At 41.8% G+C, this 27,790-nt stretch overlaps 2 protein-coding genes across 3 annotated transcripts; both read right to left on the bottom strand.

Moving 5' to 3' along the window:
* Positions 1 to 9,834: 9,834 nt before the first annotated feature.
* On the bottom strand, positions 9,835 to 10,412 carry LOC121758540 (integumentary mucin C.1-like). Its single transcript, XM_042153922.1, has one exon. The coding sequence runs from the start codon at positions 10,353 to 10,355 to the stop codon at positions 10,017 to 10,019; it is 339 nt and encodes a 112-aa protein (XP_042009856.1). The 5' UTR covers positions 10,356 to 10,412; the 3' UTR covers positions 9,835 to 10,016.
* A 220-nt stretch (positions 10,413 to 10,632) lies between these two features.
* Positions 10,633 to 14,737, bottom strand: LOC121756947 (actin-related protein 3-like). 2 transcript variants are annotated; one of them, XM_042152385.1, is made up of 10 exons: positions 14,256 to 14,737; positions 13,573 to 14,038; positions 12,967 to 13,113; positions 12,562 to 12,654; positions 12,283 to 12,402; positions 12,001 to 12,111; positions 11,809 to 11,934; positions 11,617 to 11,715; positions 10,964 to 11,091; positions 10,633 to 10,888 (listed from the first exon to the last, which is right to left on the bottom strand). In XM_042152385.1, exons 1-9 carry the CDS (start codon positions 14,303 to 14,305, stop codon positions 11,011 to 11,013), a joined length of 1,293 nt encoding a protein of 430 aa, XP_042008319.1. In that variant the 5' UTR covers positions 14,306 to 14,737; the 3' UTR covers positions 10,633 to 10,888; positions 10,964 to 11,010. The 2 variants fall into 2 exon arrangements, with proteins under 2 accessions (XP_042008319.1, XP_042008318.1); XM_042152384.1 differs by having other exon boundaries at positions 10,633 to 10,870.
* Positions 14,738 to 27,790: the final 13,053 nt, after the last annotated feature.

Here is a 27,790-nt window from a genome sequence, read left to right as displayed (position 1 = left end):
CCGCTTTCCATTTACAAGAAGCTGGTAGGAGTAGGGATGGTCGATACAAAAGTGGTAATTCAATTGGCAGATAGGTCGTGTATCTGTCCAGAGGGAGTCTTAGAAAATGTTATCGTCAAGGTGCATGATTTTCTGTATCCAGCCGATTTCCATGTTATTAAAATGAGTGATAATGAATCTGCTGAGTCTAGTGGTGTGCTCTTAGGAAGACCTTTTCTCCGTACCGCTAAGACTATAATTGATGTTTTTGATGGAACTATATGCCTTGACTACAATGGGGAAAAATATACCTTTAGCATCGATGAAGCAATGAAGAAGCCTCTTGATGTAGAAAATTTGCATGCTATCGATGTTATTAACCCCTTAGTCTAGGAATATCTTGAGACAGAATTGATGCATGAACATATTGACAATTCAGAAATGAGTCACTCTATCGACAGAGAAGTGGCTGGATGGTGTGAAGCAATGAACACAAGTGAATTATCAGATGAGGAGCTACCTAAAGCAATCTTGGAATTCTGCACAAATCCAGGAGTAGCTAAGTCAAGGAGCACACCTCACGTGGCGAGCGTGGAAGGTTCTTCTAGGTCAGGGGAAGAAATGATATCTGATGGAACAGAGAAAAATCCCTTGCCCCAAGAGGCAAACACCCTGAAGAAAGAACTGAAAGTGCTCCCACCAGGTCTCAAGTATGCTTATCTAGAAGAAAATGAGACTTTTCCCGTTATCATCAACAGCAACTTGACCAAGGAACAGGAGGAGGAATTGCTGAATGTAATCAGAAGAAACAAGAAAGCCATAGGATGGACTCTCTCCGATCTGGTAGGAATCAATCCTGATCTTTGCATGCACCACATTAGGCTAGAGGAAGGTGCGAAGGCATGTAGAGATCCACAACGCAAGCTAAATCCGAACATGAGAGAGGAAGTTTTGAAGGATGTTTTGAAGCTGCTTTCGCTGGGAATCATTTACTCCATACCTGATAGTGAATGGGTTAGTCCGGTCCATATGGTACCTAAAAAGTCAGGAATACAAGTGGTCAAGAATGACAAGAACGAGCTGGTGCCCACTCGACTAGTTACTGTGTGGAGGATGTGCATCGATTATAGAAAGTTGAATGAAGCGACGAGGAAAGATCATTTTCCCTTACCTTTTATTGATCAGATGCTGGAGCGTTTGGCAGGCAAGCAATATTTCTGTTTACTTGACGGATACAGTGGATACTTCCAGATCTACGTAGATCCTGAAGATCAAGAGAAGACTACATTTATGTGTCCCTTTGGCACGTATGCTTATAGAAGAATGCCGTTCGGTCTATGCAATGCGCCAAACACTTTTCAACGGTGTATGATGAGTATCTTCTCGGATTTATTGGAGGATTGTATCGAAATTTTCATGGATGATTTCACTGTGTATGGGAATTCTTTTGACTCCTGTCTAGCAAGTTTGGATACAGTATTGAGGAGGTGCCAGGAAAAGCATTTTGTTTTAAATTTCGAGAAATGCCACTTTATGGTCCCTGAAGGAATTGTCCTAGGGCATGTAGTTTCAGAGAGGGGTATACAGGTAGACCAAACAAAGGTTGATGTGATCTCAAAATTGCCTTACCCTACGAATCAGAAAGAAGTTAGAGGATTCCTAGGGCATGCGGGTTTCTACAGAAGATTCATTAAGGATTTTGCGAGGATTGCCTAACCACTCACCCATTTGTTGCATAATGAAGTTGATTTTGTTTTCGATGAGGGGTGCAAGGAAGCTTTTCAGCTACTAAAGGATAAACTAGTCTCTGCCCCTATTATCAGAGCGGAGCACCAGACTGGAGTTTACCGTTTGAAATAATGTGCGACGCAAGTGATTACGCAGTGGGGGCAGTACTAGGTCAAAGAATCGATGGGAAAAGCTATGTGATTTTTTATGCATCGAAAACACTCAATCAAGCCCAGAAGAACTATGACACCACGGAAAAGGAAATGCTGGCGGTAGTATACTCGTTTGAGAAGTTTCGCCCGTACTTGCTGGGGTCGAGGGTGATAGTCTTCACTGACCACGCGACTATCAAGTACTTGTTGGCGAAGAAAGAATCCAAGCCAAGATTAATCCGCTGGGTGTTACTTTTGCAGGAATTTGATTGGGAAGTTCGAGACAAAAAGGGGACAGAAAACAAATTGGCTGATCACTTGAGCAGGATTTTCCAAGGAGAGACGGATGAAGCTATACCTGATGCATTCCCGGAGGAGCATCTGTACTGTATAAAAACATTTCCCAGACCCATCTGTTGGGAGATGGTGATGGCGTTAACAGGTCCAGGAGATTCTGAAAAAGGGAAGTGTCAACTGAACGCCGAGCCTTGGTTCGCAGACCTAGACAACTACTTGGTCACTGGAGAAGTTCCCAGTCCTCAAGAAAGCACCTGGGCCCAGAAGATGAAATTGAAAAGTGAAGCCAAGTACTATTTTTGGGACGACCCGTATCTATGGAGAATGAGAGCTGACCAGGTGATTAGGAGGTGTATTCCAGAATGGGAACAGAGGGATGTGCTGAATCATTGCCATGCCTTAGCTTGTGGAGGTCACTTTGGACCTAGGAAGACTGCAAGGAAGGTGTTAGATAGCGGTTTTTACTGGCCTACGTTGCATAAGGATGCTTTTGAGTTTTGTCAGAGCTGTGAGAGATGCCAGCAGACAGGGGGAATTTCTAAGAGGAATGAAATGCCGCAGGTCCCAGTGATCGTATGTGAGATCTTCGACGTTTGGGGTATGGACTTCATGGGTCCATTTCCATCTTCGTATGGGATCACGTATGTCCTTGTGGCGGTAGATTATGTGTCGAAATGGATAGAGGCCAAGGCTACCACCTCTTGTGAAGCCGGTGAGGTGGCAAAATTTCTTAGAGCTAACATTTTTAACAGGTACGGTGTTCCTAGGGCTATTATTTCTGATCAAGGGACTCACTTCTGGAACCGAACAATTGAAGCTCTGATGAAAAAATACGGAATCCACCACAGACTGTCTACACCTTATCATCCCAGTCAAATGGGCAGGTGGAAAGATCAAATAGAGAGATCAAGGCAATACTAGAGAAGACGGTGAATCCGTCAAGGAAAGACTAGAGTAAGAGGCTTGACGACGTACTATGGGCATACAGGACAGCCTATAAAACGCCTATTGGAATGTCACCCTACAGGCTAGTGTTTGGCAAGATGTGCCATTTTCCTGTAGGTGTGGAACATAGGGCATATTGGGCGGTCAAGGAAATTAACATGAACCCTCAGGCGTGTGAAGAAGAGAGGAAACTGCAGCTTCAAGAACTGGAGGAATTAAGGCTTGAGTCTTATGAGTCCGCGATGTGGTACAAAGAGAAGACGAAGCTATGGCATGATAAAAACCTCCGGGTCAAGGAACTTCACGTTGGTCAGAAAGTTTTCCTTTTCCAATCTAGGCTCAAACTGATGCCTGGGAAGCTAAAGTCCAAATGGGTAGGGCCATACACTGTTGTTAGCCTTCGAGCAAATGGAGCTGTGGAGATCCAGGGAAGTGCCTCGAACTCTACTCCATTTCTTGTTAATGGTCATCGGGTGAAGGTTTTTAGGGATAATTCTGAGTTGTGTGTAGTGGAGGAAATGCCACTACGCACACTCTCCATTATCGCCTAGTCAGTTTGGCAAGTAGTGCTCTCGATGAATTCCTGGGTCAGGTAAATTGGGATGTTTATTTATATCTATTCACTAAACTAGGGAATCTCGAGAGTGCTAAATTGAATGTGTAAATAATTTAATCGTTGTTTTTAAAAATGAAAAAAATCCAAACAAAGAAAAAATTCTAATCTTCCAAAATAATTTCAGAATGCCAGATTTCTTTAGGGAAATTGCTTTGTCACCTTTGAATCCTTAACCTAGGAACCTGTTGTTTCATTTTTGTTGTTTTTGTCTAAGTGTGGTATTGCGAGAGGGAAGCGTTTACATGGGGCAGAGAAATGTTAGTTTGGGAGGGAAGAGATATGGTTTCGTTATTCAAAACCCACTTTATGGGTAGGGGTACGGATGCTTACATCATGCCTGCAACCGTTCCCATTCCTACCTAAATATCTCTTTTCCCTCCTTATTCTTTATTTCCTACAACTGAATTCTCTCTCTCACTAAAGACCCCAATTTTCTCCCTTGCAATTCCACCAATTTCTAACCCTAACCAGAAATTTTCTTCCAAGTTCTTTGCGAAATTTTCAGATTCAGGCCATGGAGAACACATCAAATGCAGGAAATCCCACCGGATCTGCCGATTCCAACGCGGCAACGTTCATGGCAGAGTTGATGCAGAAGTTTGGCGGGCCGGAAGAGGCGATGAAAGTCTTCGCCCTGTTCACGTCAATGATGGGGAAGGCCACACCTGCCGCATCGACGTCCATCACAACCACCGCAAGTTCCTGAGGATACGATTTCCCGACCGTCTACCGTACATGCAGAAGCCGACCCGTTTACTGGCGAACCGGAAAAAGAAGTCGCGGTAGGCGGAGAGCAGGAACAAGGGACAGATCTGGTTGTGGAGATGGAGCAGACGACGTTTGTTGAGGGGGAAACCCCTGTTGTCTCTGAGGTTGGTGCCGTTGAGGGGTTCCCCCTGTTATTTCTGCTACTGTTGGTGTTGTTGAGGGGGAAACCCCTGTTGTCTTTGAGGTTGGTGCTGTTGAGGGGGAAACCCCTATTATTTCTGCTACTGTTGGTGTTGTTGAGGGGGAAACCCCTGTTGTCTTTGAGGTTGGTGCTGTTGAGGGGGAAACCCCTATTATTTCTGCTACTATTGGTGTTGTTGAGGGGGAAACCCCTGTTGGTGAGTTGGAGGGGGCGACCCCTGATATTTCTGAAGAATTTTCTGGGAGGAGAACCCCGGAAGGGATGGCGGGCGGCGATGCCCTAATTTCTCAGAAGAAGGTTGCTGAGGGGGAAACCCCTATTTATATCGAGGGGGCAACCCCTGGCTTGTCTGGAGAGGTAGAGGCTCCCGTTACTGAAGGAGTACAGGAATCCGTTGAGGATAGGGTGAATCTGATAGTGGATTTGACAGATGTCCCGGAAGGGACGGATTCACCGGTGAACGAACGAAACGCCAGGAGACAGGCTCGACGGAGCCTGTTGAACGTGATAGATGATTTCATCCCACCTACTGAAGGTGAAATGCTGGGCCTAGCACCCATGGAAATCGTGCAGGATAACTCTCCTAGACCTAGCGAGGAGGGGAGTGACGGGGAGGAGCGTCGCTTGGCGACGGAAAGGAAATGGAATGGCAAACAGGCAGCTCCTTCCTTGGTCAAGAAGACGAAAAGGCCCTCTGGGGGTAAAGCTATTGAAGTCTCCATCCCTTCCCCGGCGAAGGTACCATATGCTAGAGAGTCGGTTAGCCCTGCTAGGTCCAGTGAATCTGTAGAGGAGCCAGAAGAGGAACTCAATTTCAAACTTGCAGAAGTGTGGATTACCAAAGGTTTGCTTAATGCCATGAGGAAATTTGATGACCCTAAGCGAGCGGCGACCTACAAGGAACGGAGTGGTCCGGGTAAACTCGCAAAGTCTGGAAAACGATATGATCCCGAAGAATTAAAGGAGATAGATTCCGATGAAGAATTCCGGCAGTACATTGATGCCATCGGTTTCGATTGGTTGTTGAAGCATAGCTCTGAAGAGGTTCCAACGGCGCTGGCACGTGAATTCTTTTCTACATTCCGTTTGAAACCAACCACCGACTTGGATGCTGATTCCATCACTTTCCGTCTATTCACCGAAGAACATGAAATGAGTATCCGAGAATGGTCCCTCCGAATGGGATTGTTCACGCGTACGGAGAATGATGAGGGACTATGGAATGATCGGGTGGTTGGAGCGCCGAAGTTTACGCCTGGATTCAATCCATAATCGGCCTGGGAGTTCATCACCCACCCGAAGGTGGGACAGTTTAAGACAAGTATTTCAAAGGGGTTTCATATAGAGAATCGCATACTTCGATTTGCTCAGACTTTCATCGGTTACAATCTCATGGGGACTGCCAAGTCGGCCTTGACAACGGCGGATTTATACTTTACTTGGTGCATGGCCAAGGGAGTACGGGTGCATTTAGGCTACTGGTTAGCCCAGGCATGCCATCAAATGACCGCCAACCCTTCCCGACACATGTACACGTATCACCTTTTAGGGGCTTATCTTCAGCGAAACACGATAATGAAGATCACCAAATCGGCCCCTGAGGTGGTTTTCTGTGAGCCTCCAGAAATCTTCAACGTTGACAACTTTTTCAACAAGGGGTTGTTGTACATGCATGGGAAGGAGGTTTGTTTCTAAGAAGTCGGCAGGGTGGAGCCCCAGGTCAAGCAAGAACCGGAAGTTGTCGAGTCCAAAACTACTGTTGAAGTTGAGGCAATGAGGAAGGAGGTGGCAGAAATGAGGACAGATATCAGGGGAGTCAGAGAAGAAATGGCAGCCCTACGGGGTAGTGTGAATGAATTGGTGGGGATGTCGTCAGCCCACAACGGTCAGATGAAGGAGGTTGTCCAGTTAATGATGATGATGATGACAAAATGGATAAAGGAGAACTTCTCCGAGCCCCAGGTGAAACTGACTACTAGACCCAGCACAGTGTCCACCCAGCCAGGGCCAGGGAGTTCGACTCCCCAGCATCCCCCACCCGTGTCTAAACCCATGTTAGTCCCGTCGACATCAAAGACCTTGACTGTGAAGCGGACATTGACCAAGCAACCGAGTGAGGAAGTGAAGGAGAAGCCGGATTCACCGGCGAGAAAGAAAGCAAAGGTGACCCGACCTTACGTACCGCCCCAGTCTGGCTCCCGCGGGGGCCAGACTCCGAATTGAATCCCCCATGAACAAGTAACTTTTACTTTTCTGTTTTTTTTTCTTTCTTCTTTCTTTTCAGTTTATATATGTTATTTGCCAGCATGCTTTTTTCTGTATATATGTGTTGTGCTTTCACACACTTAGCCCAATGATTGGTCTAAGTGTGAGAAGGGGTTGTTCTTTTATGCATGTTTTGGCTTTTGTCTGTTGCACTTCTCCCACTTAGCCCGATGTTCGGTCTAAGTGTGAGAAGTTTGTGTTGTTTGTGCGTGTCTTGTCTTGTTTATTGTTGAGTGTTTGTTTTGTACTGGGTTTTACTTCCCTGTTTCCCCCCTTCACTGGGATAGCTTGGGGACAAGCTGGAGTGAAGTGGGAGGGGGAGGGAGTGAGTGCAGTATTTGTTTTTGTGGTTAGGAGTCTCTAGGTCTAGTCTAGGTTTAATGTTTTTGTGTGTCGCATGAGCTAGTGATATAATAAGGTAAGATTCTCTTAGTAAGAGCGATTGAAGATAGGATGCATGTCAACTTTGAGGCCTTTTTACCTTAATAAGCGAATGCGGGCTGAATGAAGTAAGGACGATAGAAGATGCCTTAGATAACCTAGTTGTGCAGCTCCACTATAATGCGAGTTATAAGCCTAAATATATTGAGCTAACATGTTAGAAACGGGGCCGCCACTTGATGTTTATGGAGTAGAGTCGGAAGGAGAAAAAATGTGGTTCTGGAGGTATAAGCTGGACGAAGTCCAGGAGTTGGAGGTATAAGCTGGACGAAGTCCAGGAATTGGAGGTATAAGCTGGACGAAGTCCAGGGGAAAAAAACACATATATAAAAGGAGGAATAGAAAAAAAAGAAATCTAAGGGCAGAAAGCAATAAGTAACCTGACCCAGGAATCAAAAGGGAAGGGGGACTGTAGAAAGGAGAAACTCTCATAACCTGAAGCATCAGTGGTGTGTCGTTGCCTTAAGAGTGAATCGATCCTAACATCCCTGGTGAGGAATGAGTGATCGAGCGAACCTAAAAGCTGGGAAATCGATAGGCTATCTTGACAAACTGACAGACCGTTTAGGTGGAACAAGGAAGGAGGAGGATTTGAAGGCTGTAGTCAATCGGATAGAACTTAAGCTTGTGGGGACGATCGCCTAAAAGTTGAAACTAGTTCATGCTTGTGTGTTTTTTTTCTCTCTCTTTAAGTGTGGTTTTCTCTTTTGTGAATCCGTAGTATGTCTAGGTCTAGTAGTTTGTGTGTTGTTCGTGTCTTGTTTGTAGAATCGTTCATGGGAACTGTGTATTGAAATTTGCCTTATTTCATTTTCTTGAGGACAAGCATGGTTTAAGTGTGAGCAGTTTGATAAGGCTAATTTCATGCATAGATCTAGGGGTTGAATTCATACAATTATAGGGTCTAACACATGTCTTAATCCAGGTGTGCAGAAGAATTCGCCAGGTCGAGGAACAAAGAAGGCGAATTACAAGGACCATGCAATTGCGGCGAATAAGTGAGCAAATTTGGAGGAAAATGACTAGACGGAGGGATCGTAAAGCTGAAGGGCAGAATGGAGATTTCTGCGAAGGTTTCTAGAAGATCCTACCGTATCTATATAAGGAAGAGAGCATGCAATGGAGAGCCCTTTTTTGGCACTGAGGAGAACCTTTTTTTTTTGGCACTGAGGCCTCTGGTTCTTAGCTCACACAATTCTGCACACTTAGGGATTTTTCTTGTTTTGAAAGGGGTCACGTTCGGGTCCACAGCTGTTTTCTGATTCCAAAAAAATTATGGGGTAACACCGTCCTCGCAGAGGGCGAAGAAACAATTACTTCCTCTAATTTTAGTTAATGTTGTTGATTTCACCGAGCTTCGCTGCTTGAAGCTCGGCCCTGTTCTCGTTTGAAGCGTTCGTAGTTTATGAAATCTCTGTTTTTCCGTATTTGAGCTGCTGTTGAGTTTTGATTATGGATGTCGTTTACTTTGAGCTTGTTGGTTACTGAATTGGATGTTTGGTTTCCGTGCTGGTTGTTTATTAGAGTAGAATCGTTGGGATCTGGTGTTGATCAGAGTAGATTTGTTGAATCAGAAGTTATGGAGTGAGTTTGGTTGTTGTTGGGTTCAGACTGCTTGGATCCGGAGTGGATGAAGCTTCCGACGTTTAGATCTGCGACAGAGTGATCAGGATTTATGCCTAATTTTCGTGTTTTCATTTTATTCCGTCTAGTATACGTAGATCTGTTTTATTTCCGGTTGGCTGTGAGTTTCCGTCGTCCGAATCTTTACATTTTGTTTGAATCTCGGTATGTGCTTTGTTTTCTTCATCTTCGTGTTTGATTCAGTTGAAGTTATACATGTCATTGTTAGTTAAATTCGTAGTTTGTTAGTTGCAGCTTTTCTTCCGTACTTTATATTTCTGGGAGTTGGTCCCCACTTTTATTTGCGTTCTGTTTAGCTATAGTTGGTAATTGTTGCTCGGTCTAGGAAGTTAGTTTAAAATTACGTAGCCCTAAGGATGTTCGATCTCAGCATGACGTTTACAGTTTCCTAGGTCTAGTGTTTAATTTTGTGCCTAGGTCTAGCCGTAGTTATACCTCAACCCAAATTTGCGTGCTAGCAGCCGCTTTCTAAACCAAAGTCTCTAGATGCTTTCTTACGCGTCCATCTTCGTGGGACCGACCCCTGCTTCTCTATACTAAACTATAGTATAACGGGTTGAGGGATCTTTGAAACGCAAGAGTTTGTGTGTTCATAGACAGAGTCTTCCGTGTCACCTTGAGTTCCTAGACCTAGTGTTTAGTGGATTCATTGGACTTGGTAGCTCGACCTAGAAGTTTATTACACATACACTCACACGACAAGCAGCCGTTTCAACTTGGTAAAACAATATAGATTTATTTCAATTATTGCAAACTTTGAAAAAATGCTACTATTATTATTATTCTGTTTATGTCCATGAGCATTGCATAAATATGGCGATTGACTCTAATAAGATATGGATGAGAAACACCGCAAATATGAAATTAACGGCTCTTTTTATTTTATATGGTTGAAAAATGGCTCACAAACATAAGTATCAAATACATATGAGTGAGTTCTTAGCTTGCAACCGAAATAACATAAATGGAAAATAGAAAATAATATAAAATTGTAAGTTAATGAGTAATTTTTTCCTTGTATTAATTTGTTATTATTAAGTTACAAGAAGTAAAATGACCCAACAATGCCAGCGCCGGCGGCCACCACCACAGCCGCCGCAGCGTTGGTTCCGACTGCTGCAGCACCCGCGGTAGGCGAGCCGCCAGCTGCCGATGGTGGGAGGCTCTTGAAGACTCCTTGGGGAACCGGGCCTCCGATGGGGGCAGCGTCAGCGGCTGCCCCACTGAGGGCGCCGATCACTGAGTTGGGGTCCAACCCAGCTGCGGCAGTGGCAGGGGCGATGTCGACTGCGGCGGCGGGAATGCTCGGCTCTTCGGCGATCGCCACGGCTGCGAAGAAGAACATCAAGGCAACCACAATCACTTGTTGTGTTGCCATTTTTGGAATTTTCTTTTTTTTTTTGAAAGAAAATGCCGCAGCTGGTGTGGAGACCGAGATGTGTGTTGCGGTGATTGAAGTGGCGGAAAGACGAGGGTAATATAGGTGCGGAGGCGGCGGTGATGCGGCGGACGTTACGGATTATCCTTCCATGCACAATAGCTTTATTTTCTTGAGACCATTGCTATATTTGACATTAATTAAATCTAAACCATCAAAATATTTAGGACCATCAATATATTGTCAAATTAACTGCACATAAAAATGGAACTAGTGGTTCATAAAAATGAAATATTCACTCTTAGACCTTAGATAAATTCACTGTAACAAAATTGGAAACTACAAAATTTTGTAAGAACATTACAACACACACATGACAAATACAAAAAAGAGGTTTAACGAGATGTACAAGGATATATCTATGGTCACCAAAATTCGGCTAAAGTAAAAGAAAATCATGATGCCAGAGGTGAAAGCTACAGGGAGACAAAAGCGTCATCTCCAACGATATTGTCCTGAAATCATACAAGCAACTGCATTTGGACTGCTGCCGGGATTCAGTACAAAACATGAAATACTGCTGATGGGTGGAGGCTTCAAAAAATTACCTTCGCAGCTACAAAAATCTAGTTTGATTGATCTTCATGTATATGTATCAATACATTCCTTTGAAAACTGGGTTTGTGCGGCATATGCTCGCTCCACATTCCTCATATTCTGCCTTCGTATGGCAAGCCTGTGTCAGGGAAAGAGATTACTGCATGACGGTCTAGGGTTAAACATTCAAGAGAGCGAAAGACAAGAAGACAGTAATCTAACATCACAGGTTGCATTTAAAGAGATACTGCCTCCGTCCATCAATACAAGAGCACATTTGACTGGACACGAGTTTTAAGAAGGTTAGTGGAAAGTGGGTCCTACTTTTATATATTAGTTTTATAATGAAACGTGAGTGAGATAAAGTTAGTGGAATGTGGGGTCCATTACCAAAAGTAGTAAAAAAGTAAATGAGAAGTTTATTGGTGGTTAGACGAAAATAGCAAAATGGGAAGTTTATTAGTGGACGGAGGGAGTAAATCCCATCAATTGGCCATAGTTATTGAATTCTACTTTGAGCTAACAAGTTCTTTTCGTCTGTTCTCTCATGAGAACAGTTTATTTGCAAAAAATTGAAGCCTTTGTTGAGATAGTAATGGTGGTGCCACACTGCCACGTATGGTTATGTTAACCTTTGAGAAAAAAGGGGAGAAGTAAAACTTACGGTGAAAAACTCAGGAGTGGATGCAAGCACGGACCCTCCAAACCAAACCGCGTATCTCTGGATTGGGTGGCTAACGACATTTACTTCCACGGGTTGCGACTGTAGAAATAGATGTGTAGCGGTCAACTTCTATAAATGGTGATCACAAAGTTCCACCGGCAATCAAGTGATGAAAAGAGCTAGTAAGGTTACCTTTATTTCTCCAACAAGCCTAGCATCTGATGTAAGAACCCGGGCATCAACAATCTTCTTTATATCCCTTTGTAGCCTCCGGTTGAAGTCCTTGAACATGGTTGATCCTCCAGATAATACGATGTTCTATATTGCAAACATGCTCTAGTTAACCCAAAAAAAAGAAAGAATAAGAAGGCAATCTCTTTTCACCTTATACAATGCTCTTCTTGTATCTATTGGTGCTGACTGAATACATTTATCAATCACATCAGGCAGAGGGGTGGTAAAGTCACTTGTGTAGATTTCAGGGTTGAAGAAAACCTGAAAAACGAAGCACAAAACACCAAAAGTTTAACCATAGGATATATTCTATACCATTTGCTACATCCATATGATTTTCCAATAATTCATCCTGTACAGGAACAACAAAGAGAATAGCACGAAGAGTGCTGCTCGGATAAACCACACATAAACAGAGCAATCGAAGCGAACCTCAGGTCCAAGGAACCTCTCGTAGCCTATATCACAAGAATATGGAGCCCCGGTCTTCGGCTTGGTACCTCGCCACTGCTTGATGTATTTTGCAGGTTCTCCGTCGTGTTTATTGAACTCCTGACTTGTAAAGAACACAGACTAGTAAATCGAAACTTATTGATATATACGTAACAGAAATATTAGACAAAATATGCACATTTGAACTTATTTGTATTTCCATGGATGTTGAGATGGAACAGGTCATTAGCCATGAAGCCACAATTCTTTAGACCATACCTTGACAATGTCCGAACAAGTGTAGCAATACATTTCCTTCACTCTTCGGGCTACATCAAAGGAGTCTTCAGGTGGAACATGCTCCCCCCTTTCCTAAACGGAGCAAACGAGGAATTTGAGAAATAATATTAAGAAAAACTACGAGCATGAGTAGCATTTTATCTTATTTAAGAATATAGCAATGACGTCATCTTGCAAGAACGACACAGAAACAAATATTATCTGATTTTAACAAACTAAACCATTTACTTCTCATCATAATCTATAAGCTCTCTTCAATAATGTACAATCTTAATTGACAAACTTCAAGTCCAGATTGAAAAATATTGCTTTTTTCTAAATACCAGAAAGCATATCCATTTCATCAACTCCATAAGTTAAATATAAAGTACTGTAGAATCATACTCTCATGAGCTGCTGAATGAACCAAGTTACGTCTTTTCCTGCGATTGGAATAGACTTAATGCTGCTCCCGATAACATAACCATCTGCAACAGGCACGACATGAGTAGCCCCATCTCCCACGTCCACTACAACTCCTGTCATCTCACACTAAGGGAAGTATTGAAGAGTAAATAAAACAAGAATTCACAAACAACTACTCGACTGTGTGGTATATTGTTCATTCTATTGTTCCACATGGCTTGTCTTATTTTTGAGACGACATGGGTCATCTTGCTTTATCAGCGAGACAGTCAAAATGACATTAGTTGTGAACAATTCAATAATATTATGGAAATGTAAAAGGTAGGTGACCATATATTACTGTTAGGAAATAATCAATGCTTCACAATTTAAAGATAATAACTCAATTATTGATTATTTATTTCACGCAAAAACTTCACTAAAAGTCATATAATCCCACAGCTCAATGAAAATTACAGCAATATTCAACTCCCGTTCTTGAAGACATTAACAAGCTGACTCAATGTTAAACAAGTTACTAATAATTCAAAACAAATCAAATCCCTAAATTTCAAGAAAGAAACAAAACATTCACATTATTCCAACCTTGGAAGTAGTGTATCCAGCTGCCAAGGCAAGAACAGGCTGCACCGCAATATACAGCCCCGGAACATTAAAAGTCTCAAACATGATCTCTCCGGTGTACTCACGACTCTCCGGTGCAGTCAAGGCGCTCTCCGTCAAACAGAAGTAATGATCCTCTGGGTCGCACCGCAGATAGTTAAATATACAATGCTGCCAGAACCTCTCCATTGAATCCCAATTATCCACCTTTCCTTGCTTAATTGGATAGCTCAAATTGTAAGTGCTGCTAGATTTAGATCTAGACAACGCCTCTTCGCCTATATAAAAATCCAGATCCGCCATCACCCCAGCATTGTGCTGCCCTATCCAATTGCTGTTTTTGGTCGAATTCGGCCGCGGCTGGTTCAAGAACGAGTTGTTTAACGCAACTACAGTCGGAACTATAAAGCACGGCTCCACATTACCAGCAAAACCCATTTTAGTATACCTGCATTCGATCAAAACAAAGCAGAATGTATTTTAGCAAAACCTAGATCGAAAACAAGGAGACTAATACTGATTCATTGAATATTCAGCTAAGTCAACACAACTGGACTCATTGACGCATTTCGTCAAACAGATTCGCTTCAACCTCAGAAAGGGGGGAAATTCTACCAAGTTAACACACTCACTGAATCAAAGACCAATTGAATCATTCAACTTACCCAGTGCCATTGTCGATTACCACAGCAGGACGCGAGGCGGCGGGATCCATCAGAGAAAACAATCCAGTTGCTCAAAACATTTCGAAAATCTCAAGGAGTAAAGCGATCATGGTCGTTGAAATACGTCAGCTGCGTTTGGTGGGAATGAGCTTGACTTCTCAACTCCGGGTTGGTGCAGCGACAAACAAATCTAGAAGATGAAGAAATAGTCGCGAAATTCATCACCCAGAAAAAAAAGCAGTGAGCTTTCAGCTGGTATGAACTGTTATTGTAATAAGTATTCAGGAAAGAAAAAGGGCAAAGGGACAAATTGTTTCTAGCAATCAAACAAGAAGCTGGTGGAATGTGGACTCGAAATTAATTGGTGTTGCTCGAATTTGGTTGGTGAAAAGGGAATATTACACAGTGATTTGGTCGGCTATACGGATTTTGGAATTCTGAAAGGAGATGTGTGACATAAAACTAGAAAAATAAAGAGATCTGTTGCATCTCTTCGCTTTTTGTCAGGCATTTAGATCATGTACAATGGTAAATAGGTCAACTATAGGCTAGCCATAGCTCTACATCACCGGTCTTTAAAAACTCCTCATGTCATATCAATTGGACAAACAATAGGCTAGTCATAGGCTAGCCATAGTAAACAAAATTATAAAAATAAATAATTAACAATCACACAAAATACGAAATTAAATTTACGACAAAGATACGGGAAAATTCAATAATAATATTAAAATTAAAAAAGTACATTAATTAAAAAACATTACATTAATTTAAAAAAAACTCCTCTTCCACACACGAGCCCCCCGCCTCCGCCTCACTCTTCGCCGTTTCGCCGTCGCCGCCACCGTTGTCGCCGCTATCCGGGACCCCCAAATCTGCGGCATCTGAGCCCGCGTCTGAGCCCCCCAACTGTACCGCAGCGGCATCCAAATCGACCCGCATACTCACGAGCATTGAGTGAAGAAAACTCTTCTCCTCGGGGTCAGTTGCCGCCTTTCAGTCAGCTAAGATCTTGTACATCTGAGCCCGAGTTTGTTGACGCGCGAAGAAGGCGAGCTCGGCTGTCGACTTGCCAACAGGGGGGATGCCGACTGGACCTCCTGGGACCCCTGGCGAGCCCGTTGCGCCCGCCTTTGACCAACCGGGTGAGTGCGGCGAGTAAACGCGGGAGGGGACGGGAACTCCTGAACATCCTCGGGGAGGTCGTGGGAACTGCCGCTGCTGCCGCCGCTGTAATCACCGGTATAGTTCAGTCGCTGCTTCTTCGGCCAGCCAGCATCGACACCTGCCCGAAACTTCTCGGAGTCCAACAACACCTCATAGCAGTTCTAGTAGGTGAACTCCTTATAAAGCCCAGCATCGCCTGCCATCCCGGCATACTACCCGCCCGGCATCGCCAGCCCGCCCTGCATCCCCTGCCATCCCGGCATACTACCCCCGGATGCCATCCCGGGCATCATCTGCTGCCAAGGGTACATGTTGCAGTACCCGGCCATCGAACCCCATCCACTTCCCACGGGTACCGTGGGAGTTTGAGACCCGCTCGTCACTGGAGTAGACTCATTGTTGTGCTCCATTTCACGTTGTTTCTCTTGTACAGAAATTAAGATAGAGAGAAAACTCGTTAAAATAAGTGGTGCGAATGAAAATGACGTGCATATCGCGTATATATAGTGTTTCAAAAATTAAAAATAAAAATAAAAAATCAGCTGGCCGATCGCTCGCCGATTGGGAGCCTGCAATGGCGGCCCGCCGATCGGCGAGCGCATCGGCCAGCGCTCGGGAATCGTCGTGCGCTCGCCGTTTTTCTCACCGATTTGGCGCTCGCCTGCTGCAATGGTTCGGCGAGCGGACCGGCCAGCGCCGGGAATCGGTTAGCCGGTCCACTCGCGCCCTATGCACCGCCCCATCATCATTTTATCCTTCTACCATTTCATCTGCAGTGGGGCGCCCTATAAGCCGCCCTAAAGGTCGCCCTATAGGTTTCACTATTGTTTTGTTAATTAATTTAAATGTTTTCAAACATGTCAATGCAAAATAATTAAAAAACACAATGATTAATTAAAAACGGCAAATCCTACATTGATTAAAAAAAGTTACACGAGTTAGAAATGAAAAAAAAATGACTACTCTACAGAAGTCTCAACTTGCGGCGCAGCTCATCGATCATCCCCTGGAGGTACTCGGCTTTGGCCGGGTCCTGACACTGCATGAGGGCTTTGGCCGGGTCCTGACACTGCATGAGGGCGTTGTGTGGAATCCATTTTATAGTGTAATTTGAGAGTGGAAATGCGAATGGAAATGTTAAAAATGAATGTGGGGTAGTGGGTATTTATATAAAAAAATTTCGAATATAAAAAAAAATGCGTTGCATCGTCCACCCCATTGCGGATGCCCTTAGCGATGGTAACTCCTCTCCGGAGCTCATCTCAGAGCTTATCTCTTTGCAATAATAGTCTATCTCAGAATATATATTGTTTCCACATCAACACTTTTATATTTTCACTTTTAATTGTTAGTGTTAAATAAAATGATAGAATAACAAAAAATAAAGATAACTCAATAAAAAAACAAATTTCATTCAAAAGAAAACATCCTATATTTAAAAGAAACTAGATAAAGATAGATAAAAAACATAGAATATATAAAAAAAAATTGAGATTAGAGAGGGATGAATGTGAATTGGGGAATGAGGTATATATAGTGTGTAGATGAGATGAATTAATTTTTTTAAAAAAATAGATATCGGCCCTGGATTGGCCCGAAGACCTCGCAATGGAGGCCGATAGACGAGCCGATGAGGGCCGATTACCCTATCGACTGGGGCGATGCGGTGGCCTGGGGGCGGAGGCGGAAGGGAGTGGCCATCAGCTCCCTCTCCACAATGAGAGCCGATGCCCCATTGTGAATGCTCTAAGAATCGGCTAAAACATCTAATGTGGAATGTATTTATGAAAACAAACAAAAGACTATATATAAACTTATAAAATGACATGAATTTCCACACAAAACTAATAAAATAAATAGAAAAGTGTGCTAATAATGACTTAATTCTAAACCATTGACCCAAAACCACATTACTTTCGACTAAAAAAAAAAAAAAACCACATTACTTTCGAAGAAGTTGAAATCATGACCAATGTTGGTTTCAATTTGTCAGAAAATCACATAACATTTTCATTAAATGTCAGCTATCGGTATAGGCTCCTCCCCTACTTCAAACTATATTTCCGTAGAATCATATACGCCCTCCGTCCCATTTGAGATGACACGTTTTCCTTTTTAGTTTGTGCCAACTAAAATGATACATTTCTTTTTTGAAAACTTTTTTACTTCAATTAATACATTCAACCACTTTTTCTCACTCCTATTAAAATATTCATCAATTAAACACATTAACCCATAACTTCTAAAATTCCGTACCGGTCAAGGAATGTGTCATCTTAACCGGGACAGATGGAGTATATCATATATGCACAAACGATAACAAAATAAAATGCATATAACACACGTAGACGCACAAGCCAGAGACCTCCAAACAATTAATTAGTTAATCCATTAAAATTCAAAGTAATTCATTCAGCAAATTGAAATTTAAAATAAACTCGAACTGAAAACTAATCGTTGGCAACAAGTAGACGCAACTCAGCAGATCAGCATCGTCGACTGCAGGGACGCTGCGATGTCATTTAACGGGCGGAGCTTCGACTTACATTTGATTGGTTTGGAATTACTGTTGGTTCTAAGGATTACAAGAGATAAAAGCCGGGCGTAATACAACCCAAAAGAAGGAATACAAGAAACGAAACTGAACTGAATTACAATGAAACAAATAAACCGTGAATGTTTAGCCGAGTCGAGGAGGCCTCTTCCCGCAAGACGAGATACGCCCCGGTAGTGCTCTTCGGTTTGGCGTGTCGTCCCCAAAGATAAAACGGCTACGTCTCTATTGATGCAGCACCGCAATCAGTAGAGCTCCGGCGAACTGGATGGAGGAGAGGGCAGAGCTTCGACAGAAGGACAATGCAGAGAGAGGGAGAGAGCTTATGATGATGCAGAAGGCTTGTAATGGTGTGTACTAATGCAGTGGTATGGCTAGCCTATTTATAGGCCAAGCCACCATGCAGGGTCAACCGAGCCATGAAGGCTCATCATGGCAGATTCGTAACCGCCGTCGGTTACGAGCGTGTGGCAGGCGTGTGCCTATCGCATGTGGAGCGTGTGGATTTCTCACGTGGCAGCCGTGACTGTGCCTCGCTTGACGACGTGTCAAGCCACTTGAACCCTCCATAGTCGACACCATCGGATACACAGGCGGCCCGCGCCCGCGCCCACGCCCCCGAGGCCCGCGGCCCGCGCCCACGCCCACGAGCACGAGCACGGGCTCGGGCTCGGGCGGGGCGGGCGGCGACGGCGGCGCGCGCGGCGCGCGCGTGTGGGCTTTTTCACCCATCTTGATCCACTATAATTATTAAGTAACATAAAGTCACTTAATTTAAACACATTAAAGATGTATTAATCTTCCAATGTGGGATAATTAACACTAGTTAATTATTTCCTAAGCATATGCTCCAAGCTTTAATTAAAAGCTAATTATGCCCAACTTTAATCCACTATTTCTCACTCACCGGAAATCGGATTTGAGAAAGTGAATAGACTACATTTATCTACGTAAAATGTAGATCGACGCTATATCATTTAATTTCACAAAATTAAATGTCTCGTCACATTTATTCTTTGGTCAAAACCATTGACCGGGCATATTTAATCCATGATTTTTACAATCCCCCACATGAGTGGAAATAGCCAAATGCATATGCATGCAGACATAAGCTCAACCCTCGAGAGGTATATAAGCATAAGGATAGGTAGTTGTTGACTTTGAACCCTCCATAGTCGACACCATCGGATACACAGGCGGCTTAGTAGCGCGATGCTTTGAACTAATCCCCCACGGCGTGCACCGAGACAATGGTGTTAACGCTTAAACACCTCAACCTCATCCGTTCTCACGTTTTGTGTCCATTGCGGTCTTGGACACCACTTTGGATTCATAAGTGCATTTTTTTATGAAGCGACCACACTTCGCACTTACATAGGTGATTCTTAGTCAAGTACCTTGCCATACTTGGTCTCTTTGAGAATTCCATCTCTTTGAGATCCTTAAGAACCATTAAAAGTCATAGACTTAGCCTTTACCACTAGGCAAGCTCTCCAACACTCTATTGCTTTCTAGGGAATAGATATAGTTGAGTGTTTCTCATGAACTCTCATAGCTTAGTTGTCCCTTTGAACCAAGTTCTTGGGATCTCCAGTCATCATGGTTGGGTTACCACTGTGATAGTTCTTTTAGTTTGTGGATTTCAAACCCATTCCCTCTAGCAACTTATTCATTTGATCACGATTTAACCCTTTGGTTAGCGGATCCGCTAGATTATCTATTGACTTCACATAGTCAATTGTAATCACCCCTGTTGTGATCAAATGTCTCACGGTGTTATGTCGTCGACGTATATGTCGAGACTTACCGTTATAGAAGCCATTGTTTGCCCTTCCAATAGCTGCTTGGCTATCGCAGTGGATCAGCACTGGTGGCACTGGCTTAGACCAACATGGAATGTCTTCAAGGAAGTTCTTAAGCCACTCGGCTTCCTCACCAGCCTTATCCTAGGCAATGAACTCCGATTCCATTGTTGATCGGGCTATACAGGTCTGTTTTGTGGATTTCCACGATACAGCACCACCCCCAATAGTAAAGACATATCCACTTGTTGAAAGTGAGTCTCTATTATCGGATATCCAATTGGCATCACAGTACCCTTCAAGTACCGGGGGGTATCTAGAGAAGCGTAGCCCATAATTTTGAGTATGTTTTAAATATCTCAAAACCCTTACAAGAGCTCTCCAATGCTCTTTGCTTGGATTGCTCGTGTAACGACTCAACTTGTTCACGGCACAAGCGATGTCAGGTCGAGTGCAATTAGTCAAGTACATAATGCACCCGATGACCCGTGCATACTCTTCTTGAGCAACGGGCACGCCTTTGTTCTTGCTAAAGTGAACGTCGAGTTAAATTGGAGTCTTAACCGGCGCGCCAACATAGGCTTTGAATTTATTCAATATCTTCTCAACATAATGTGATTGTGTTAAGATGATTACATCATTCGTTCTTAGAATCTTCATTCCAAGAATTACATCGGCTAGACCCATGTCTTTCATGTCAAAGTTTCTCTTTAACATGGCCTTTGTATCGTTAATTACTTGAGTGTTGCTACCCAAGATTAACATATCATCAACGTAGAGACACACTATAACATGACCGTTATTAGTGCTCTTGATGTATACACATTTGTCGCACTCGTTGATTTTAAACCCATTTGATAACATCACATTATCAAACTTCAAGTGCCATTGCAATGGCGCTTGTTTCAATCCATATAGGGACTTTACGAGCTTGCATACATTTTTCTCTTGTCCAGGTACTACAAACCCTTCGGGTTGTTCCATATAGATTTCGTCTTCTAATTCACCATTCAGAAACGCGGTCTTTACATCCATTTGATGAATCTCAAGATTGTGCAATGCAGCAATAGCGAGAAGCACACGGATAGATGTAATCCTTGTTACAGGTGAATAGGTATCGAAGAAGTCATGTCCTTCCTTTTGTTTAAAACCCTTTACTACTAGTCGGGCTTTATACTTATCAACTGTTCCATCGGCCTTAAACTTTCTTTTAAGAACCCATTTGCATCCTAAAGGTTTAGCACCTTCGGGCAAATCAACCAACACCCATGTGTGGTTTAGCAAAATTGAATCAATTTCGCTTTGAACAGCTTCTCTCCAATGCAGCCCGTCTGGGCTAGCAAAGGCTACTTTTATCGATGTTGGTTCTTCATCCAACATAAAAGCAATGTAGTCAGGACCAAAAATTTTTGGTGTTCTGACTCTATTACCACGTCTTAGTACTGTATCTTTTGGATCGGGCCTTGCACGCTTGCGCGATTCAGGTTCCGCATCTGCTGATTTAGAACTAGTGGCTTCTTCTTCCACTTGTTTAGAACTAGTGGCTTCTTCAATTCTTGTCTCAGAATTGGTTGAGACTTTTTCCTTGTCTTTGCAAGGAAATGTATTTTCGAGAAATACAGCATTCCTCGACTCAATTGTTGTTCCTACTGTGATAGTCGATATTTCAGACTTGTGAACAACAAATCGATATGCACTACTGTTAAGTGCATATCTAATGAAGATGCAATCAACCGTCTTAGGTCCGATTGTAACTTCTTTGGGCGGAGGAACCATCACCTTTGCCAAACACCCCCACACTTTGAGGTATTTGTAGGATGGCTTCCTTCCCTTCCACAACTCATAAGGAGTGACATCTTTTCCTTTGAGAGGGATCTTATTCAAGATGTAGTTGGCTGTCAAAACAGCTTCCCCCCACATGTTATGTGGTAATCCTGAAGTTAGAAGCAGTGCATTCATCATCTCTTTTAGAGTTCGATTTTTGCGTTCTGCAACACCATTAGATTGTGGTGAATATGGAGCAGTTGTTTGATGAATTATACCACTTGCGTTGCATAACTCCTCAAACGGGGCTACATATTCGCCTCCTCTATCGCTTCGAATCATTTTGATTTTACAACCAAGTTGATTCTCAACCTCGTTCTTATAATTTTTGAACGCTTCTATTGCTTCATCTTTACTTCTTAAAAGATAAATGTAGCAATACCTTGTGCAATCATCTATGAAAGTGATAAAGTACTTTTTACCACCTCTTGTTTGCACCATCTTTAAATCACATACGTCCGTGTGAATTAATTCAAGGGGTTTTGTGCTTCTTTCAACTGAGTGAAACGGCAACTTAGTCATTTTTGCTTCAAGACAAATTTCACATTTATCTTGGGTATCCAATTCATTAGCCTTTAGTAAATCTAAATTCACTAATCTTTTAATAGCTTTTGAATTCACATGTCCCAATCTACAATGCCACAAATTTGAAGACTCAATCAAATAAGAGGAAGTAGATGCTTTATTTTTATTAGCCAGTGGGTTTGGAACACGCAGTGTTGCTACACTAAGCTTGAAAAGTCCGTCGGTTACATAACCTTTTCCGAGGGACTTCCCAAACTTATACAATGCAAACCTATCGGATTCAAATACAAGTTTAAAACCCTTATTCACTAGTATTGATCCTGAAACTAGGTTCTTCCGGATGTCCGGAACGTGCAGCGCATCCTTCAAGGTGATTGAGACGCCAGACGTCATCTTTAGGATTACATCACCAACTCCGAGGATTTCAGACGAGGCTTGATTCCCCATGTTTATCTTTCTCCCTTCAACGTTGTTGTAGGTGGAGAACATACTCCTATCTGCACAAACATGTGCAGTAGCGCCGGTATCAATATACCAGCCACCCTTGTTGTTGTTGACAAGGTTGACCTCTTCAGTGACCACAGCAATGAGGTCGTTCCCATCCCAGTCCTTGAATTCCTTCTCAATGACGTGGGCAGCCGGCTTCTTCTTCTTGCTGCGGCAGTCTTTAGCAAAGTGGCCTGGTTTGCCACACTTGTAGCAGTCGCCTTCAAACTTCTTTGAAGGCTGCTTTCCCTTCCCTTTGTCGTTTGGACGGTTTGGGCGAGGGCGTTTGTTGGAGGGTCCGCCCCGCTCCAACAGATTGGCTTTGGCCTCATTTGGGGTGAAGCCCTTAGCCTTTTGATCACTTTTGCGCACGTCGGCTTCGATGCGCAACTTCACGATCAAGTCTTCAAGGGTCATCTGCTTTCGCTTGTGCTTGAGATAACTCTTGAAGTCCTTCCAACTTGGAGGGAGCTTGTCAATGATCGTGCACCTTAGGAATTTGTCGGGCAAGGTCATCCCTTCAGCCACTAATGAGTGGATGATCATTTGGAGCTCTTGGACTTGCTCCATGACGGGTCGAGAGTCGACCATTTTGTAGTCCATAAACTTGGATGCTACAACTTGTTCCGTCCCTGCAACATTATCTATGCTATACTTCTTTTCTAGGTTTTCCCACATTTGTTTAGATGTGGTTACATTGGAGTATACATTATAGAGGCTATCATCTAATGCACTTAAAATAAAATTTTTACATAGATAATCCCCTTTTCTCCAAGCTTCATAGTCTGCCATGACTTCGAGCCTAGTCTCTTGGTCGCTTGGCGCGGGCGGCTCGTTCTCCGTGAGGAAGTTTGCGACGCCCAATGTTGTCAAGTAGAACAACATCTTCTGGTACCACCGCTTGAAGTCAGATCCTCCAAACTTTGGTGGCTTCTCGGCAGGTGGCATCATTCTTGGTGCCATAGGTGCCGCACTTGGTCCTTGGAATGAACCAATTCCGTTGCCCCCGAAGGAGCCAACAACATGGTTGGGCATAGAGCCCCCACCATAAATAGTGTCTGATCTTTCACTTTCGCACATAAATAGTGTCTGATCTTTATTTTATATCTTTCACTTTCGCACATAAATAGTGTCTGATCTTTATTTTATATCTTTTTTGGTACCCATGACAAAAATAACCATAGGTACCAAACTTGTGATTTTTTTGTTATTGAGGATATTTTTGGAAATTTCAATTAAATAGTACCAAACATGTGATTTTTTTTTCTTCCTTTCTTATTTCTTTTTTTCTTCTTTCTTTGTTTTTCATTTTCTTTTTTCTTTTTAGTATTTTATCTTCCTTTCTTCTTTCTTTTTTGTCCTTAGTTTATGTTTCCTCTTTTTTTTTCTTTTCTCTTCTTTTTCTTTTTTCTTTTTAGTGTTTTATACATACATCTAATTGCATTCATAATAAAAAAAAACACCTGATTAAATTAATTAAATCAATTGAATATTTTTTATTATATTATTTTATACTCATTTTAGGGTTGAAACACCTAACTAAAACTATTCAACTCTTTATATCATTATGAATACAATTCACAATTTTAAATTTTTATTAAGACTATATTGATTAGTTATTAATATAATATAAAATATTATTATTATTATATAATATTATATGATTCATAATTTAAATAATTATACTAGAATTATTTATTAATTACTACTAATTTTTAATATTATAATAATATTATTAAAATAATTAAATATGATTATAACTATAATTATAATTAAGAGTATTTGAATGCTATTAAAAAATAAATTTATTAATATTAATTTATGACATCAAAATGATAATATTAATATAGATTAATAATAATAGTATAAAGAGTGAGGAGAATAAGAGATCATATTATAATATCACTTTTGGTACCAGTTTTGTGTATGCCTAAAATATCATCTATGACACAAATGGGAAAATGTATTTCTTTAGAGGGCATTTTGGGGTGAAAATCGCATCAGGTACCAAAAATGTGATTTATAGGTACCAAAAACGATATAAAATAAAGATCAGGTACCATTTACAGTGGTGGAGGGAGTAAGGAGCAAAGGGGTACGAGTGTACCCCCAATTGTTTTCTAGTATTATTATATATTTATATATAAATTCTGATTTTATATTAATAATTAATAATATATAAAATGCCCCCCCCCCTTCGGCTATTCCTCCAATAAATATTGGGAAAGAAACAAACTAGTACTCCATTCGTTCCATAATAGATGTCACACTTTCCTTTTTAGTTTGTCTAAAAAAAAGATGTCACATTTCCATTTTTGGAAAAGGTTCTCTCTCACATTAATAAAAATATTATATTTTCTCTCTCCATTTAACACACAAAATAAAACCTCCTAAATCTCGTGCCATCCCACAAGTGTGACATCTTTTGTGGGACGGATGGAGTACATTAATAAGTCAAAGAGTGTAAAAACTCAATTTTAATTCAATGCGTATTTACATAATGGTAAATATAAAAAACCTATTGCCTAATCCCAATTGAAAACGTGACTTCTGCCGCCGACTGCTTCTGCTTCTTTCCTTCTTCCGCCGACTGCCGCCCTCCACCTCCAGTTTCTTGCCTTCTTCCATGAACTGCTGAGTGACGGACAAACATAGTAAGTCGACGCCTCAATTTTCCTCTTAAACTTTGTTCTTTGTTGAGAAGGTGAGTAAATTGATATAGGTGTAAACGGTTAGTTCATTAAATAATTTAGGGATTTGGCAGATTGTGCAAAATATAATAATGCTTTAGACTTTATGACTCATTGACTCTATCTTTATTGTCTTGGAATAGGAGTGAATTGAAAACAGCGATACCCTAAATTAGAGCATCTCCATTAAGAATAGCCCAGCCATAGCCCAGCCATAAACTCCTCCTGCCACATCATCAGGACAAACAACTGGACAAGCAATAGCCTAGCCATAGCCCAGCCACAATAAACAAAATTATTAAAAACAAATAATTAACAATCACACAAAATACGAAATTAAATTTACGACACATATACGGGAAAATTCAATAATAATATTAAAATTTTAAAAAGTACATTAATTAAAAAAAAGTACATTAAAAGAATTACATTAATTTAAAAAAAATTACATTAATTAAGATATAGAAAAAACTCGTTAAAACAAGTGGTGCAAATGAAAATGACGTGCAGATCGCGTATATATAGTGTTTCGAAAATTAAAAAAAAATCCCGCTCGCCGATCTGGAGCCTGCAATGGCGGCCAGGAGATCGGCGAGCGCATTGCCGAGCGCTCGGGAATCGGAGTGCGCTCGCCGTTTTTCTCACCGATTTGGCGCTCGCCGGCTGCAATGGTTCGGCGAGCGGACCGACGAGCGCCAAGAATCGGCTAGTCGGTGCGCTCGCCGCTATTGGAGATGCTCTTATATGTGGATGAGAATATTATTTTAGGGATTATAGAATATTAAATGTGCTAGTATTTAATTTTAGCAAAGCTTAATTGTTGTTCTGGATTGTAAATTATTGTGTTTTAATTTTAAAAATTTGATTTTCTATGATAAGTTGTTTTTGATATCTAGTGATAACTGTTGTGAATGCACAATAGTTGAATTGAATGGTCAATAATAATTTTGACTGAAATTTTGTAATGACATGTGTGCAGAAAATAAAATAAAAAGTGATGAGAAAATAATTCGATCTTCGACAATTTATGTCCAAAAGGATAAAAACTCATGATAGTTTCATATCTTCATCATTTTCATGTTGATGTGTTTATAAAAGTGATCGACTTATTACTTCAAGAACTTGATAGCCGATTCAATGAAGTTAATATGGAGTTGATTAGATGTATGGCTTGCTTCAATCCTAAAGATGGCTTATCTTCTTTGGACAAGGAAAAAGTACTCAAACTTGCCACTTTTTATCCTTCCGATTTTTCAAACATTGATTTTTTTAATCAAAAACACCCATATTGGGTGGGGGGTTTAGGCAGACCCCCAACCCGTGAATAAAATCAAAGTATAACGTTCCATGATACTAGCCCAAAAGTGACTAGAGTCCAAAGCAAGGACATGAAAAAACAAACTGAAGTTCCCACAAGTCGAGATCCTCCATGTTATCAAATATAACCTAGAACCAAATGAACAAAAGGGAGACATAAAATAATGAGAACTACCATAAAGTCACAATCAATCCACATCTCTACGTCGGAAATGAAAGTTAGGATATCCCAGCTAGTCCATCCTCAGAGGCGCAAAGACTGAATAATAATATGTCATAGTAGGGGTCTGGACACCCCTACCTGCAAGAAAATCGGCAGCACGGTTTCCTTCTCTGTAGATGTGCGAGAATCGAACCTACCGCTGAGAAGTCATTCTCCGGATCAAAGCCATATAATGTCTAAAATCCGCAGAACCAAGTTCTCCAGATGTCAGTATAGAAACCAGAGCCGCTGAGTCCAGCTCTATCCAAATGTGTGTAGAAAACTCCATGGCCATCTCCAAACCTCGAATAAGAGCTATAAGCTCCGCCTCAAAACTCGAAGATTGATGAGGCTCGTTTCACGCATGTGTTCTAGCATAAAACTACATCAAATTCTATAAACTAACGTGTAATTTTGAGCCAAGTGTGTGTGAAGTCCGCCATTTTCAGAACATGAGTTGATCAACTGGGAGGATGAACTGATCAAGGAAAGAAGTCATAAACTGCGGCATTGAATTTATCAAGTCAGAATCAAATGGAGCTAGCAGGAGTTTCCGCATGGGAGATAGAGCTGAAGACACCACCACAAAGTGAAGGGCAGAAAAGACATTTCGGAGAGGATGGTACCCTAGGGATCAGAGCCCTACGCCTCTCTATATAAAGGAAGCCCAACACAAGAAAAAAAAGAAGGTCCCAGTCGGAGGTGAAAGGGGGGTCTCACATGCATTCTTAGAATATCTTTAAGAATTCAGCTCTCTTCTAGGGCTGAAATCGGAGCTCTTTTACTTCATCTTCCTGATTTTCATCGTACATACACTTGGTCCTGTTTTAGTTTAGTTTAGTTGTAGTTTGGTGTTGGTTTTCTGCACTTTTAGTTGTCGGTTCTGTTATTCCGCTTCGAGAAGAAGCGATGAAACAATTTCCTATTTTCGTTGTTTGTTTTCAGTTTACTTTTGATGTTTTTGATTT

The sequence above is a fragment of the Salvia splendens genome, chromosome 12, assembly GCF_004379255.2.
Source record: "Salvia splendens isolate huo1 chromosome 12, SspV2, whole genome shotgun sequence".
Taxonomy (NCBI): domain Eukaryota; kingdom Viridiplantae; phylum Streptophyta; class Magnoliopsida; order Lamiales; family Lamiaceae; genus Salvia; species Salvia splendens.
Note: the sequence above shows the minus strand (reverse complement) of the source record. Positions and strands in the feature narration are given on the sequence as shown.

What these genes read in the sequence shown, in the direction of transcription:
- LOC121756947 (XM_042152385.1), bottom strand. Translation starts at nt 14,305, where the DNA reads ATGGATCCCGCCGCCTCGCGTCCTGCTGTGGTAATCGACAATGGCACT. An exon ending in GTAATCGACAATGGCACTGG is followed by an intron (nt 14,039 to 14,255) that starts GTAAGTTGAATG and finishes GATCGAATGCAG; the next exon opens with GTATACTAAAATGGGTTTTG. An exon ending in CCACTCCTGAGTTTTTCACC is followed by an intron (nt 11,092 to 11,616) that starts GTAAGTTTTACT and finishes TCCCTGACACAG; the next exon opens with GCTTGCCATACGAAGGCAGA.
- LOC121758540 (XM_042153922.1), bottom strand. Translation starts at nt 10,355, where the DNA reads ATGGCAACACAACAAGTGATTGTGGTTGCCTTGATGTTCTTCTTCGCA.